At 39.8% G+C, this 16,725-nt stretch overlaps 1 protein-coding gene across 1 annotated transcript in view; it reads left to right on the forward strand.

Moving 5' to 3' along the window:
- Nucleotides 1–13,405: 13,405 nt before the first annotated feature.
- csmd3b (CUB and Sushi multiple domains 3b) overlaps nt 13,406–16,725 on the forward strand; it is a 367,690-nt gene continuing 364,370 nt past the window's right edge. Inside the window, exon 1 of the mRNA XM_041808608.1 lies at nt 13,406–13,463. Within this exon, the coding sequence (XP_041664542.1) occupies nt 13,406–13,463 (58 nt within the window). The remainder of the gene's footprint in view (nt 13,464–16,725) is intronic.

Consider the following 16,725-nt stretch of genomic DNA (forward strand, 5'->3'; position numbering starts at 1 on the left):
ATGATCTATTTTCTGCTTCTTCAGTAATCATGTTTTACTAATTGTGGTCAGGGAGACACTGAAGACCCTTTATGTCACTTAATCACCACATATTTCACTATTCATATTCTTCTCTAGCTTGGAAAATGTCTTTTGATCAAAGCTCTGTTCTTCATGTCACTGTGTGTTAAGGCTTTGAAAACATGTGGGTGGTGTGAGGCTTTTTTTATGGATGCTCACGTAAGAGCAGAATTATTAAAGGCTTGCTGCATATTGGAGAAGATGACAGGTGTTTGCTTTTACATGTTTGAGACAGAAAAAGAACTGTGTGGATTACCTTAACTGTAATCCCTTTGTCTCATTTGATAGTTTTGAGTGATACTCTGTATCTGTAGAATAAGTCAAAGTTCATATTTCTGCAGAGTTTAAGACAGCAATTTTAACCTTTATCAGCATCACTTACACTAACTTATAAACATATAAATGCCTGTAATACATAAAAGATTTCAGCTACTAATAATTAGATTGTTTTGCTATTGCAACAATATGATCATTTTTGCTTTGATGAAGAATAGTTCCTAAAACTTAAATGTAATGCTTTTATTTTGAAAGTCTCTCTTTGAAGAGCGTGAGCACAGACTGTGAAGATGATGTGATTTTTAGAGAATCCCTTCAGCTTCATATGCATAATGAAATAACTTTGAGGACACCAGTGGTGACTTTCCTGGAATATGGGAAGAAGTCCCATCTGTAAGCCCTACAGTCCTGAACCGCATGACCTATTTGAAAGCATTATCTCAAAGCAACATTTTATGAGCCCTCAGAGTTGGTTTTCAATCCACTGTCAGTGGACCATCTCCAAAAAATGTCACTTGTTGCGACTTGACACTGAATTTAGTCTTCAAATATGTGGCGCTGTGCCAGGTTAAAAATGTAGGATGGCAGTTGCCTGAAGATTAGAAGAATGGTGAGTGACACAAACCCTCCATCCACCCACTCATGACACGCTGCTCCCTTGAGCGAGCATCTTACAGCTCTGGCAGATGTGTTTAATGGCAGTTATGACTCACCTGCTGGATGAGATTACGTGGAGCTGCCATGTGGATTTTTTATGGCGACTGGTGTTGGAAACGTGCTCGGTTCAAATCCCTCTTTAAAGTGAAGGACGAAAGACACAGTCCTTTGGGGACACATATTAGTTCTTGGAAACTTTTCCACGTGTGCCACTCAGATACCAGCTTTAGCACTCCATCTTATACATTATACATTCTTTGAAAGTACCTTCCTGGGTCAGCCTTGACTTTAGTGATGGCACAATGTGCAGGATTCATATTGTTTCTAAGATGCACAAGATTTAGATTGCAGATGGATCACATAATGGCAAGTCTTCAAGTGTTCATTAAGTCTCTCAAGTGGAGCAGGGATATAAGATGGGACAAAATGTTCCCTCTGTCTTAAGAATAGAACGTCTAGGAGTTGTGAGTAGTTAATGTATGCCTTCCTGTGGCTTTGTTAGTCTTTATTATCCAACTCAACGATCTTGGAGGCAGCCGTTACTGGCAGCCAGATCCAAAATGTTGCCTTAGAGGAGAAAAAAACCCAAGTGGATATATTCCATCTGCTCAGCATAAAGCTGCTTACAGTATAGGCCCTTTATGGCTTATTTGAAAGTGTATTAAAGCTCTCAGATTTATTTTGCATGTACAGAAGACTGAAGATCACAGATTTTCACCAAGCTGGGCAATATGGAACAAGCTACTTCTATTATAACTAGGGCTGCAAGCAGCACTGAAGGGCCCTCACACTTTCTGGTGTGTCGTAATCACCGATATGTAGGAATAGTGCGGTGTTAGCAAACCAGGGCAATGTGCTTCAGCACGGCAGCAATGTAGATCATCCCAGAAATGCATTAAATGAGAAAAAAGTGGCACAGAGCAGTTTGTGTATGAGTTAATACTGCCGTCTAACAGCAGGTGGCAGGATGACAAAGGACTATGTTCATATGTGGAAGCTATCAGGGCAGAACTATTCATCATGCAAAATTCTAAAAAGAAAGGAGACATTATGTAAGAGGTGCTACTAGACCCTTAAAGTGGGGGGTGCTACAGCAAAACCATAAAGCAGCCATTTAAAGACATAAAGTGGCAGACCCTGATCATAAATCTGAAGTTTGAAGCATATCAGTTGTCTGAAATAAGACATGTCAGCCTTTGAAATATAAGAAATTATTTTCAGTCATCCTACCCTCTCACCTCTTGGCCCTAACCCTTACAAGCCAATGACAGGTCAGAGTACTGTAACCAACTTAATTTGTATTAAGTGTGTTTTGGTTGCTAGCATGTCGTAAAGACCAAGACTATCTGGATGTGAGTATTAAAAAGAAAAATACTTAAGGAGCAAGGGCTACAGAAACAATTACATGTGTTTTAAGATTGTTGATCCAGGAAACTTGAATCCCTGAAGTTGTTGTGGTGGCGGTAGCTGCAAGTGCCACTAGCATCACCGGAGAAGATGCTACTTCTCCTCAACATGAACCACCAAGTCCATTGTTGTGTTTACAGACTGATAAACCCTCAGTCATGTCTCTAAGTCAAGGAGGGGCAAGCAGTTTCACCGTATCAGAAGTTTGCCAGTCATCAAAATCTTATTCAAGTCTCGTTCTGCAAACTTTTGCAGGGACGGAAGCTCACGGTAAACTCCTGAAAGGAAGGCTCCTTTTTTTACTGCATGCGTATGTGTGTGTGTCTGTGACTTGAAAGCAGTAATGTTTGACAAAATGTGGTATGTTTTGGCCCTGCATGTTTCCATGACAGCAAAATCAGATTTTATGGCAAGATAACTAATTCTGAGGGGCCGCCATGGCCGCGCCCTTTGACTAAAGAGAAAGTTCTGACCCAGTATATCCACATTTTGACCCAGTATATCTCTTTAAACAATACACCAAAGATCAAGCAGTTTGAATGAACGCCCTCAGACTAGTTTGTCCAAATACGACCCCTGAAATACGCAGCGTCCAAACAAAAAATTCAAAATGGCTGACTTCCTGTTTCATTTATGATATGGGTCCAAGAGACTTTTCCGTGCTTCCTGACATGAATCATCTACCCACAAATGTTGGAAATCCTAGGTTAAACCTGTGGAGGGGCTAAATTTTTGAAAAATTGTAGGGGGCGCCACTGAGCCAATAGGACATGCCCACCTACAATCAGCTCAGAATGGCACTGGGAATTTTTCTCATTTGTTTTTCATTTGTTGGTGTCAGTGCTCTACAAGTGTCATAAGAATTTGAAAATTCTACTTCCTGTTGCATGGCGAACAAAAAAATCAGCATGGCCATGCTTTTTGATGTAAATTTTTGACCATCAAGTATGTGTAAGATCAACTTCTTGGATACTGCCTGAGCAAATTTCAGCATGATTTGACCAACCATGTCGGTGTCGTTAAGAAAAATTCAGGTGTAGTGACTTTCTGTTGCCAGAGGGTGGCGCTACACATTTTTTTAAAATTTAAAATATGAATGTGTTCTGTGGGGTACTGGTATCAAGCACATAAAATTTGTCTCAGATAGAAGGATGTATGCCAGAGTTATGGCTGTTCAAAAATTGATGGCGAGACAGAAGGGCAACTTTTTTTTTTGCAGTCGCCCTGTAGAGGCCACGCCCTCTGATGAAAAGTCTCAGATTTTTGTACGGACATAAATTCAGTTCTCTAGGCTGTACTGACACAAACTTCATGTAAATATCTCCAAAGGACTTTCAACAGCAGCTTCTGCTATCAGTCTTAACACTCCCTGTCACCATTAGGTGGCGCTATGACAGAAAGAAAATAGAACCATATAAATGTGTGCAGACATGGACCATCCATAAATCCAGGTAGTTTGACTCAGATTGGACAATGCATGGCTGGAAAAGGGCAAAAATACCCCAATTTTTGCTAATTTATTCAAAATTGCAGATTTCCTGTTGAAGATAGAGTGTAGGCCCAAGAGGCTTTTTTGGAGATCTCTCTAAGCCATACCTGCACACAAAATTTCATGAATGTATGACAAAGTCAAAGGACGGAGCTTTAACTTTGAAAACTGTTAGGGGGCGCTATTGACGCTATTCTGAATTTCATGCTTGAGACCCAAAAAATAACAAAATTTTGGCAATACCAGATGCACCTGCCAAGTTTCTTGTGTTTTTAAATAAGTTAAAGGCCTCAAAAGTCCATGTGATGATGGAAAATAACATGTCTGGAGCAAAAACAATTAGGTCCTCACACCCTTGGTGCTCAGGCCCTAATATCAGCAGCTAATGGAGCTCATTGCTGAATAGACATTATTTACTAGATTGTAGTGCTCCTTATAAGAGGAAAATGTATTCTGCAAGCATATGATCCTGTATCAGTCTTTCTTCATGATTAATGGCAAGGAAGAACTACTCCAAGACCAAATGAGGCTGTAGTAGATTGAACAGAGCTCGCCTTGTCTTTTTATTAAACCTCCTGATGTCCTTCTTGTTGCTACTAGCAAAATTTATAAAATCTGCAAAAATTAAGTATGGCAAGCACAAAAGGAAGACACAATAAACAAAAGATTAGCCTCAGGGCTGTTTCCCATGCCTGTAGTTGCTAATTTTGCACACTCTTGCCCTTTATGTCACTTGTGATCAGAATGCAAAGTTACATAAAAAAGAGTCATAAAAGGAGATTATTTATGCGTAATTAGGTCACCGTTCAGATTAAATGACATTAATGTGATGTGTGTGCCTGTTTGTGTGTCCGGGTTTTAGGACTGGCAAGTTCAGTGCTGAAGTGTTTCACTGATCTGGCAGGGAGAGGAGCTGGATTGTTGCTAATCTGGCAACCCTGGAAATGTCAGCTGAGATATGTGGGGTGGGTAGACCAAAAGCCACCTATAGATGTGTGCTATTGAAGGCCTTTTCCATCTGAGTTTCTCACACACAAAGAAGTGCCGCATTCAGCGTGATGAGTGGAGTGGAGCTGCCTTTGTGTTGAAGCCGAACTCTCATCTTGACCTCAGAGATTGACAGGACAAGGTCAGAAATAGTTTTGAGCACTTGCGGAGTTTCTGTTTGGTGAGGGCTCTTGTCTGATGACAGTGAAATCAGCGAGAAGAAAGGGAGAATAAATTAGAGAATAATGTGCTATGGGCTCTGCAGTCACCAAAGCTCAGCATGTGAAGTGTTTACCTTCTTGATATAGAAGACATCTATTTCTGTGATGACACACCTAATAGAGATGCTGATATGGCACCATGCTGCTTATTCCCACATTAAAATCTAAAAAAAGTACAGTGTTCTCCAGTCATTGCTTTCATATTTATAAGCAATGTATCACATCCACCAGGGATGCACAGATGTGTCAGTTTAACATCAGTATTGGCCAATATCAGCCCTTTTGACAACTGTTGGCCATCTGCTATTTCACAAACTGATGTTTATCTGTTGTGTCCAGTCAATTCATGTTAGCATTCAGCACTCTGGTGTTACTGACAACTTATAATTTGACAATGTTCATTTCACAATAAATTCCTATCTTAGGGAGATCCATCCGTCCATCCATCTTTTTCCGCTTATCTGGGGTTGGGTCGTGGTGGCAGCAGGTGAAGCAAGTCAACCCAGATGTCCCCCTCCCCTGCATCATTTTCCAGTTCCAGGGCGCCTCCTGGCCAGATGGGATATATAATCCCTCCAGCGAGTTCTGGGTCTGCCTTGGGGTCTCCTCCTAGTAGGCTCCACAAGAAGCATCCTGATCAGATGCCTGACCCGCCTCAACTGGCTCCGTTTGTCATGAGGGAGCAGCAGATCTCCCCAGACATCAAAGGATGTATCCAATGCAATCTGAGATCGATACATTTAAATAAATGATTCAGTCATAAATAAACCTTGCTTGAATGAAAAAAATGCGCAAGGATGACAACAGTTTGGCTAAAATGTTTTTAAGTTTTCATAGATCAAATCTAGACTAAAACTCAAAACTGAAAATGACAAAAAATGTGACTAAAACTAATAAAATGTAATCAAAAGTCAAATACTAAATTTAAACACCGCTCCTTGGCATCAAAGTAAATTTAAATGTAAATAACTGGTTTGAACTTAAAGGAATAGCTTTAAATACTGATTTCATTTATGAACTTTGAAGACAGGACTTGAGTTAGTTCTGGTACAACCTTTAAGGTTGCTAGGCAACAAGGTAAAGATTGGGACAGCTGCTGGCCCAAACAGGGAATCCTCCGTAGACCTCATTTCTCATTTCATTTTGGCCTGAGCAGTCTCTGTAGGCTTGAAGGCTGAGTCACTAGTAGGTTGGTTCCTTTGAAGGATGCAGCCCCTGAATTGGGACACAGGTGAGTGGGATATCAGCACTCTACATCTCTAGCACAGAGAGATTTAATAATGAAAAAACACGTCTTGATTTTCCTGGCCAATCAAGACTTGATTATATAGCCAGATTAGAAAGAAGATAAAGATACCCTCATCTTTAGGGTTTATAACTGTGAGGAAATCCTCATGTCAAGGATGTCTTTAAACATAGACACAATCATGGTCCATGAAACTTTAGCTGGCATACTAAACCAATGCTCCAAGCTCCACTGGTGGGTTTAATCAGGTCATGTTTTTACATGAGGCTGGAAAGATGATTTTCCCTGGACAAATGGAGGTGAGGAACTGTCGCTCAAAGCAGGTCGTGGCGTGATGGTCCCAAATCTCTCTGTTGTTTTTCATCCCCATAAATGACTCTTAATTCCTTAGCCCTGAAATGTGTTTTTTAAACAACGGTTTGTTTTTATCTCCGTCTCCCTACGCTCAGAGGGCCCCCCAGTTTGACAATAAGTGTTTGCTAAATATTCATGAAAAGGAACATTTGTGATGCACTTTTGCTGTTGAGAGTTGACTGGATGAATTCCAGTGGTGTTGCTTGGAGTGGCTTTTTCATACAAGATGAGATGGGCTTGTGCACACAAACAACAGAGATGGCCTTTTAAATGACTTCTCAGAATGAGATCAGACACTTTAGATGTGTTACATTTATTGCATCGTGCTTTTTACAGTTAGAAATGTGTTTGCAGTGTAATGTACAAACTTCTTCCTCTTTTAATCTTGCATTATCATTCCACAGACAAAAACAATCTCATAGCTTCATTTAAATGATTGAAATTAAAACAGCAACACATTATTTTAGTAAAATAATGGAAAAAAATTCTTTCTGATTAAAAAAACTCACTGAATTCAGCCTTTAGAGCAGCAGCAGAATGGTTATATAACTCGTTATTCAACAGCTAATTGCGACTCTTTTCTATTAACCAATGCTTTGTCTCACAACTGCTTAATGAGAGAGCGAGAAGAGCGTGTGTGAAGTGAGTGTGAGGAAAACATTGCATTTATATCAGGATTTTTCCAGTCCTAACCTTAGTGAGAACATGAATAACAAGGAAGAGAGGAGGGGGAAAACGAGATAGCAAGCATCTAACAATAGTTTGTCAAAATGAATTAAAAACATGACACTATTTCAGCACCTCTGACCCAATTTTTTAAGTGTTTAACCCTTTCTTTACAATTAGCACCTTCATTTGTTTGCATGTAGAAGTGCAGTGGTATATGCTTGAATGCCTGAACAAACTTATGTGTTTTAATCACTTCTTAGTTAATGCCATTACTTTTAACATTTCCTGATGAGTCAACCTCCACCTACAATCCCCAGAGAGACTTAACATTCAACATCAACGAGCTCTGGATACTACCATTACTTCTAATATTATCTTTTTCTGGGATACGTTTTTAATTTGTAACATTACAAATTTATTGATGTTAAAATATTCCACTATACAAAAGAAAAAGAACTAGAAACATGTGCCGCTTTGATCGTTTATTTTGCATTCTTATTATGACATCTACTTCCATGGCTGGCTCACTTTACTGTGAAAGCACTCCGTGAACCTCCATTAAAAATTCATCAACTTTATATTATAGCTACACAGGATGTGAGACTGTTTCCAGCGAGCAACGACAACTCTCATCTTGTGTTCAGATTCTTTCCATTATTACAATTTATTTAAAACCTGACTTGAGGAGTTTAAAGGTACAATATGTAGAATTTTGCTCTGTCCTGTCCAGGGGTGTAGCTAGAGATTTTGGGACCCCAAAAACAATATCACACAATGCCCCCCCTTAAGCAACAATTGCTGCATCATTTTTACAAATAACTATGCATTTAAATGTAGTTTTTAACCGTAATTTCCCCATTTATGCTCAATATCATTTCTATGGTTAGATTAAATTTACCTGCGTTATTGTCCAGCGATAACCAGACCATTTGGACATTTTTAAGGTAGGAGTGGGGGGCCCCCCTGTATTTTATTTTACTCTATTTGATACAAATTTCAGTCTGCTGAATGATTCATTAAGTCATTTTTGATTCAATAATGACACTAATTACTAGGATAAAATAAATAACACTTTTCATTACAGGCTTCTCAAAGGCCCCTCCCTACTGTGGACCCAGGCAATCAGTACCTTTTTAACCCCCCTGTGGTACACCCACGGTGCTGGCAGCTACTGTGACAGGACCCAAAATATAAGAAATATAAGAAAAGAAAATGCTGGAGGTCACATGAAAGACTTCTTCATATGGAAGCTTGAACTGCTTCTGATAGCCGATGTTCTGTTTTGAAATCTCCTTCATCTTTTGTGGTGCTTACCTGTGATGAGCCACCATTAGCTCCAACCTAGAACTCCATCTCCCCTTCCCCTAAAGTACTAGGCATTTCTTAATGGGTGAGAAAAGCTGTTAAAATGCTCTACCTGGATAACACTCACAAAGAATTTTGGGAAAGCTCACAGCACAAACCAGGAAAAGCACTTTTAACTGCTTTTCTCCCTCATTATGTAAAATTCTGTATTTAATTTGTTTCAAGTTACATAGTTACACTATGTAGATGTTTTCAGGGTGTATTTCCATGACAAAGCAGTTACAAAGCTCTGCTATCCCTTTAAGACATTCATATTGATTCCATGACAATGAGATATTTGTGTCTGTTAATTGAATATGTGCTATGGTATTGCAGGAGCATGAGAGAGCACATCACTGCTGATCTCTTTCTTGCCTCTGTAATGCCTCTGCTACTAGTGCTGGACAGTTAACCAGGGTTCAGTTTCAATTAATTTTTTTTTCAAATTGGTGAATGTTTCAGTGTTTGTTGTTATACTTTCTTACAAGAGGTCACCTCTAGAGGTCACACCAGAGAGCTCAGGTCATATGCTACTACCAGATGTGTGGGATACAAAATAATTCTGAGCTAGAAAGTAACATTTTTACTTCATTAGTCAATAGTAAGAATTGATGAGCTCAGACTGATGACTGGTGGTCAGATCAGCATCGTCTGCATTTTGTTTCTCCAGCACTCACCTTGGTGTACAGGCATAATGTTGCTGGTGTTTTGGTTAAATTACTGACAGTGCTAACGAGTGACTTTCAGCCAAATGCAATCATAGGTGTTGTCTTAACTGCAGCCAATGAGAACAAAGTCTTGAGCACATTGAGCACGTTCATCTTTTTTTTTTAATCATTTTGATTGGTTTGTAGCATATCGTGTCCCTTTTCAGGGTTTGAATGAAGTGGGCTGGGTGGGGGGTTCATGTTTAAAAAGGTTTAGAATAATTTTAATCCCCTTTTAATCATAAAATACAGCTTAATGACTTAAATTTAAGTTTTTTTTTTCTCCCATCTTTTGGCTGACAAATGTTAACATATTTTCTAGGGGATGGCGTAGAACAATAGGACAGTGTTAATATAGAAATAAAACACTGTTATGGGAAATCAGTTCTTTGTGTAGTATGTGTTCCCTGCTGGCATTTTAACCTCCTCTGCTCCACCTCTCATGCACTCTACCTAGAGACAAGTGGAAATATAATTTGAATCCTGAGAGTCAATCCTGTAATTGCCCTCTTAGTGCACTCATCCTGCAGTGGCTGTATGTATTATACCAGCTGTGGCAGTACAGAGGATGATGGGGGGGGGGGGGGGAGGAAAAGTAAGAAGGCTTTGCTTTTTGTGCCAGACAAAATTGCATTTTTTTTTTACTCTCCTCTACTCAAGAGGAACAGAGTGAGGAGGAAAAATGACCTGATGGGATAGAGCAGGAGAGGGGGCAAAGAAGGCAGCAGGGAAACCTAAACAGTTGATGGAGAAGAAGAGAAAACATGCAGGGTCAGGGAGCTCTAAAGGTGGGGGGAAATATTGAGAGGATTGGTTTTCAAGTACAGAGAACCGAAATGATAACACTCAGCAGACGCAGATCAATAGAAAACCCTTAAGACTGCACTGGTCTCCACTTTCCTCCCTATCCCATTAATCCCTCATGCCGTGTTAGATCTGCCAATCCTTTAGGGGGTTTTATATTTGTAGTTTGTTTTCTATGTGAATTAAAGGAAAAGCTCATTAGATATATTTAGAGAGATAATCTGATTGAAGAATTAAATAGTAAGCACTACAAAAATGCTCCTTCTTAGTCATGTTCCCTTCTTGCTTTTCTCTTTCTCATTTTCAAGCACAGTAATAAAGTCTGAATATGTAAATACAGAGAATAATCTCTCTTTCTATTCCTTTCTGCAGCACTCACTCACACACAGGCCTGTATTTACTGCGGGGGGGAGAAAATGCCCTATGCTTAGCATTCTTCGCCTGCTCTCAGTGACCCACTTTTTCTTAGAAGGCTGAATTTTTTTCAAATTTATTAGTGAAAGCGAGAGCTTGGTTATACCCGTGGCTTCCTATCATCACTGCTTACTGCTCCTTTCTCCTCCTTCCTCCTGTACACCGTTGTGATGGTGGAAAGCAAGAGGTCCCTTTATCTACCATTTAGAGATCGCCGTTAAAGCCTCAATTAAAATATTGTACACATTCAAGGACTCATCTAATCTATCTTCAAAAAGCAGTTTTATATGCATTGTCCTATTTATCTAAATTACATGTATTTCTAAAAGAAACACATAAAATATAGTTTAACAAACTTATTATTATACAAAATGGGAGGCTTAGTCCAGACAAAAGTTGTCCCTGACTGAGGATTAGTCCAAGCTGATAGGTCAGTTTTGCCTGAAGTGGACTAAACATCAACCATAGGCTAAGAAATTACTGAATAAATGATTAAATAACACATGCATTTTAATTGAAGCTCTTTAAGCTATTGTGAATGCCTTGATGTGATAAATAAAAGGATATTTTGAATTCAAAATGCAGAGTAATGGCAATGCAAATTAGAATTCAAGCACAGCAACATTTTGGATTATAATACAAAGTACAAAGAAATGCACCAAACTACTTGTACCATAAAAAAAAGGTGCAGAGAGACTTAATGCTAATGAATTTTAGGATTTAGTTCAATAATTGTGTTTTATCTTTTATGTTGCAAAGGAAATTGACAAAGTAGAGCTTCTACATTCTCCTGAATGCATAAATGAGTATTAACTTGTTGATATTTGCACCAATTTAGGACTTATGATTTATATGGACAAAACATGCAAATCTATGTATTTGTGTTTGGGAGCATTTAACACCCCCCATAGTTGTCATCACACCCATGTAAGGCCCCCCATGGTGGGCAAAAACTGCTTCTTACTGCTACACACAATAGAAAGGTTGTCACCTATTACTGGTGTCGGGCAAAAACCTCATATCTCCTTTTTCATGATCTTATTTATTTTTCATAAATCTGTGCTTTTTGTCACTATTTATATTTGTCAGTGGGTGTAACAACTTTTAAAGCATCAATAAGATGCTGACTTTAATTATGATTTTGGAGACAGGAGTTTGTGGACCAGTGCTGTGTGTTACAGCCAGTTTTATATTTTGGAGCAAAATAATATATATTTTTCTTTTACTACATGCAATAACGAATGAAGGGATAAAGAGACTTCTATGGTACCCTATGTTAAAAGAAAATCCAGAGAGGAGCAGAGAATTAATGTCAATGTAGGTTACAACAGGCAGTAGCACTGACAAACTTTTCCTAATCTTGCCATCAAATATTGTGTTAATTTGACCAGAATATAGCTGCCTTTCACTGACATTAAAGAGCCATAACAGACAGCTGACAGTGATTTTTATAACATCATTAAGTAACCCTTACTCATTTGTAAACTTTCATCCTGGAGGCAGGATGTGCAAATTTAATCCTATTCAAATTTCAGTTACAAGACTCACTTGGAAGTCACGCCGACTTTCAATAGGAACAGACATTGCTGGTTGTACAGCATATAGGGGGATACGATGGCCAACCACGACCCAAACACCGCCCAACCAGCTGCTCCTGACGGGTTGGGTGGATTTCTCACGTTTTATATTTTGGTCATATGACTGCACCCACTTCCACAATGAGAGCAGAGCCATGAGCAGAATCCTCAACTTTGTGGCATTTTCCCTCTAAATTACCATGAAAACGGCAGGAATGTGTTTCTAATGCACCCCATTGTAAAGGAACTAAAAGAGCACGTGCCTGTGTTTGATGGAGAGAAAGAGAGAGAATATGACTTGACATGACTTCGGTACTTCTTGAAGCCATACCAAAGTCGTTCTCCATGGCCTCTCCAAACTCCTCCCACGTCTGAGTTTTTCCCTTAGAAATCTCTGAAGGACCCGTCCCCCCACCCAAAGGGGGAGAGGGCTACCCTCTCGTCCACTGGGGTAAACCCCAGTGTACAGGCTGCCAGCCCGGGGGCAATCAGTATGCCCACATCTGCTTGGCACTTCTCACCAAGGGCAACTCCGGAGTTGAAAAGAGTCCAACCCCTCTCAAGAGAACTGGTTCCAGAGCCCACACTGTGCGTCGAGGTGAGACCAACTATATCTAGCTGATACCGCTCAACCTCACGCACAAGCTCAGGCTCCTTCCCCACCAGAGAGGTGATGTTCCATGTCCCCAGAGCCAGTCTCTGCAGCCGAGGATTGGATTGCCAAGGTCCCCGCCTTTGGCCGCCGCCCAGCTCACATCGCACCCAACCTCTATGGCCCCTCCTACGGGTGGTGAGTCCATCGGAGGGGGGAGCCACATTGTCTCTTTGGGCTGTGCCCGGCCAGACCCCCATGGATGCAGGCCCAGCCACCAGGCACTTGCCATCGAGCCCCACTCCCAGGCCTGGCTCCAGAAAGGGGCCCCGGTGATCCACATCCGGGCAAGGGAGATCGGATTCCGTTCTGCCATTCTGCCATATGAGCTTTTCGAGCCGTGCTTCATCTGGTCCCTCACCTAGGACCTGTTTGCCTTGGGAGACGCTACCAGGGGCATGAAGCCCCCGACAACATAGCTCCTAGGATCATTGAGACACGCAAACCCCTCCACCACGTTAAAGTGGCAGCTCAGGAACAAAAACTTTAAAAAGTTTAAATCAATCTTTACATTTTTCTGCCATTTTCAGGTGATGTAAACATGGCTCAGTATGAAGAGAAGACGAATAAAACGCAGCAGCAGCAGATAATGTTCAGTGGTGCTGTTGTAATGCTGCCTTTCAGAGCCTTTCAGAAGAAATATCAAATATTCAAATACTTGGGTTCACACCTTCTATAGACCTTCTTGTTTTTATAGTAATCAGGGATGTACACAGGGCTTCTTGAGGAAGTGTCTCTGTATAATTTAACCCAGCAAAATGAAGAGGAGTTTTTTAGGATAATTGGGGATGCTCAGGTAAATGGATTTTATTACATTAAGACAAAAACAGTAAAAAAAAAAAAAAAAATCAGAAAGGGAGTAGAGCTCTCTGTCAGTCTGTAAACAACCATGACATTAAGGAGCTGTTTTAGATTTATTATTTGAAGACTGTGCACAGCTTTGTAATAACAGTAATTATACTGGCACATGAATTATAGTCATTTTGGTTCATTGTGTGTATCTTCAGAAGCAGTAGTTCAGCTATTTTAAAGCATATCAGAGCCATTTTGGTCTCAGTAGCCAGAGTGTTACCCTGTAGATGCCACATTACTGAATCACACTTGAGCACATAACCCTGGTCAAAAAGTTTGGACTTTTAGTACCTTCAGTTTTGGCCATAAGCACACTTAAGGTACAGGTTAACTGAGGATATGTGTTCTGACTTTGAAAGGCTAATTACATTTAAAATGAAAAACCATTAAGGTGAAAGTAACAATGAATCTAGATGGTGTGGCATAATTTATAGCACTTACATATAATTTCCTGGAGGGGTATAAAAGCCCTTCAGAATATTAAATGGGCTCAACTGTAAATCTATGTTTCTACAAAGCACTAACAATATGGAATACCAATGATTTCCATTATAATTGAATATATTTGTGCTCCACTGAAACTCATATGTCCAGTTCTGAGCCTGATAAAGAGAGAGGTCTTTGAAAGTAAACTGTATCACTGCTGATGAAGACATAATTGACTCTTAAAGCTTTGGAAATACTGATGAAATAATTCTTTTTAAATATTTGCACACTATATCATTATTCTGTTCAGGGTTTTTTTTACCTGTAAGAGCTGTTATCATGCGTTGCCTTTATTTTTTACTATAAAGCATGTGATGTAACCAGGCTTTGTGCTACCAAACCACTATGGGTGCCCACATATTGCTTTTAGAGCAAAGAGATCAGTAAGATAGTGTGTGCCACTGGGTTACAAAGGTCCACCACATTTATTTTGTGAAAGAATTAAACTCACGACTCCCACACGATGCTCGGCAGTGAATCCTGGCATCCACAGAGTCGTCTTCCTCCACATTTCCTCTCTAGCAATCCACATCAGACTCTTCTGCCCTACACTTCCGCTGCCTGACGCAGCACCAACGCTTGGTATACGCTTACGAGTTAACTCCCATCTCACCCAGTTATTTCAGCATACCTCCAGACAACAAGAGCCTCATAGAGCTGACCTTGTCAACTTGAAAGTAAGCAATTCAGAAGAAGAGTAGGAAATATTTTAAGACCAACTCACCGCATTCATATCACTCATTTTCCTCTGATGCCAACTGCCAATGTGGGCAGTATGTAGTCTGTTGAGTATGCAGCTGTTCACTAAAGCAAAGCATGTGTGACTATGTTTATCAGAAGGCCTGAGCTTATTGCTCTTGTCATTTCTCCTTCACCTTTTTCCTCCCACAGTTCTATGATGTTTTTTTTCTTTTTTTAAGGTTAGAGCCAGCTACTTACTGGAAAGGGGTCTTGCAGACCACTACTGTGACATGCCGCATCTTCAGAATGGAAGGGGCGTAACATTTTAGAAGTTAGCTTTTTTTAAAAAATCAACTTTATTCATAAACAACGTTTGTCATTTACATTGATTAAAACCTTACAAACATAAGAGCCTAAGCAGCATCCTTGGGGCTCGGTTTTGCTCATATTACCTGTATCTTTATCCAGAGCTCAAGTAGCTACATTGGCTTACATCTTAATATTAAAGTCCCTGTAAAGCGATTAAAAAAGAATTCTTCCTTTTAGGTTTGTTGTGTGACAGGCTGTTGTTTTGAACCATCAGGCCAAGTTTCACTTGTGAAAAACATCTCTAAGTCCATAAAATCAAACTTCAAAATCATGAAAATGAGGCAGTAATATCTGTTCTGCGATGATGAGGGCGTGTCAGTGAAGCCACGCCCACTCATGAGAAATACCATCCTCTTGAATTTTAAAAATGTTTCTGATGAGAGCGCAGCTGCCTGGCTCTGTGCCAGAGCAGAGAGACTGAGGTTGAAGATTAAATTTACTGTTTTCTGGCACAAATATCTGTTTTGATACTTTTAATGACCTGTAGGCAACTGTGGCTTTAGAGCCCCCTTTAGCTCTAGATTTGGGAAATTTACCTCACACTGAACAAAAACACAGCATGTCGCTTGCTTTTAACTTCCAATGAAGACAGTGACGCAAGTTAACAACAGACTGTGAGATGAACTGCTATGTGATTTTATATCACTGTAGGGTTATGGGGGGTGGGGTAATTCCACATCAAGACTGTGATATCATTGGCTTCTATATTTGTGCTGCTCAAAAAACCTAGCCAGGAAAGAGGTTAACAAAATCCAATATTCAGTCACACATAGATCTCAGTGTTTTCACCTTTACAGCAACCTCATTCCAACATACATATCTAGTGTGTTAAGACACAAAGTTTGGATTTTACTTTACAGCAACTTAAACCGCGTAGCTGGAGAAGCTATGTTAGCTTTAGCTAAAGCTTGTGAAGCCAAAGTGAGCCACCATTATAACTAGCAACATCCAGCATAACTACTTCTAAAACAGCTAGCTTTAGCAAATCTAGCATAGCTAATGTAGCCTTTTTTGCTTTTGATTCAGCCATGTAACTGATGTACCTACGTTAGCATTTACAAATATCTACATAGTTGTGCTAACTACATAGCTTATGTAGCTTTGTTAGATTTAGCCTTACACTGGCTGCATTAGAGTGTTTTCATGGAGGACAGGCTTTTTCCTGTAAGCAGACTTTTTTCATGGCTTTATTAAACATTATGGTATTTGGTTTTGCAGGTCAGGCTTTTGACTTAAAACTTTTGCCTGACCCTTTAAACCCTCATCCTAACCAGAAGTGACAGACTGTTTTGAATAAGTGAGCAGAATGTTTTAAGGAAGCAAACTGTGATTTAGTAGGTAGAGTCATTTATCTCTCAATATAGAGGTTGAAGGTTCAATCCCGTGATGAAAAGTATTTTTCTAAGGAGCACAAAAATTTGATTCAGTACTTTTGCATCTGTTAATCAAATTCAACCCCAATCTGTTTTGACA

This window comes from Cheilinus undulatus, linkage group 16, assembly GCF_018320785.1.
Source record: "Cheilinus undulatus linkage group 16, ASM1832078v1, whole genome shotgun sequence".
Taxonomy (NCBI): Eukaryota; Metazoa; Chordata; class Actinopteri; order Labriformes; family Labridae; genus Cheilinus; species Cheilinus undulatus.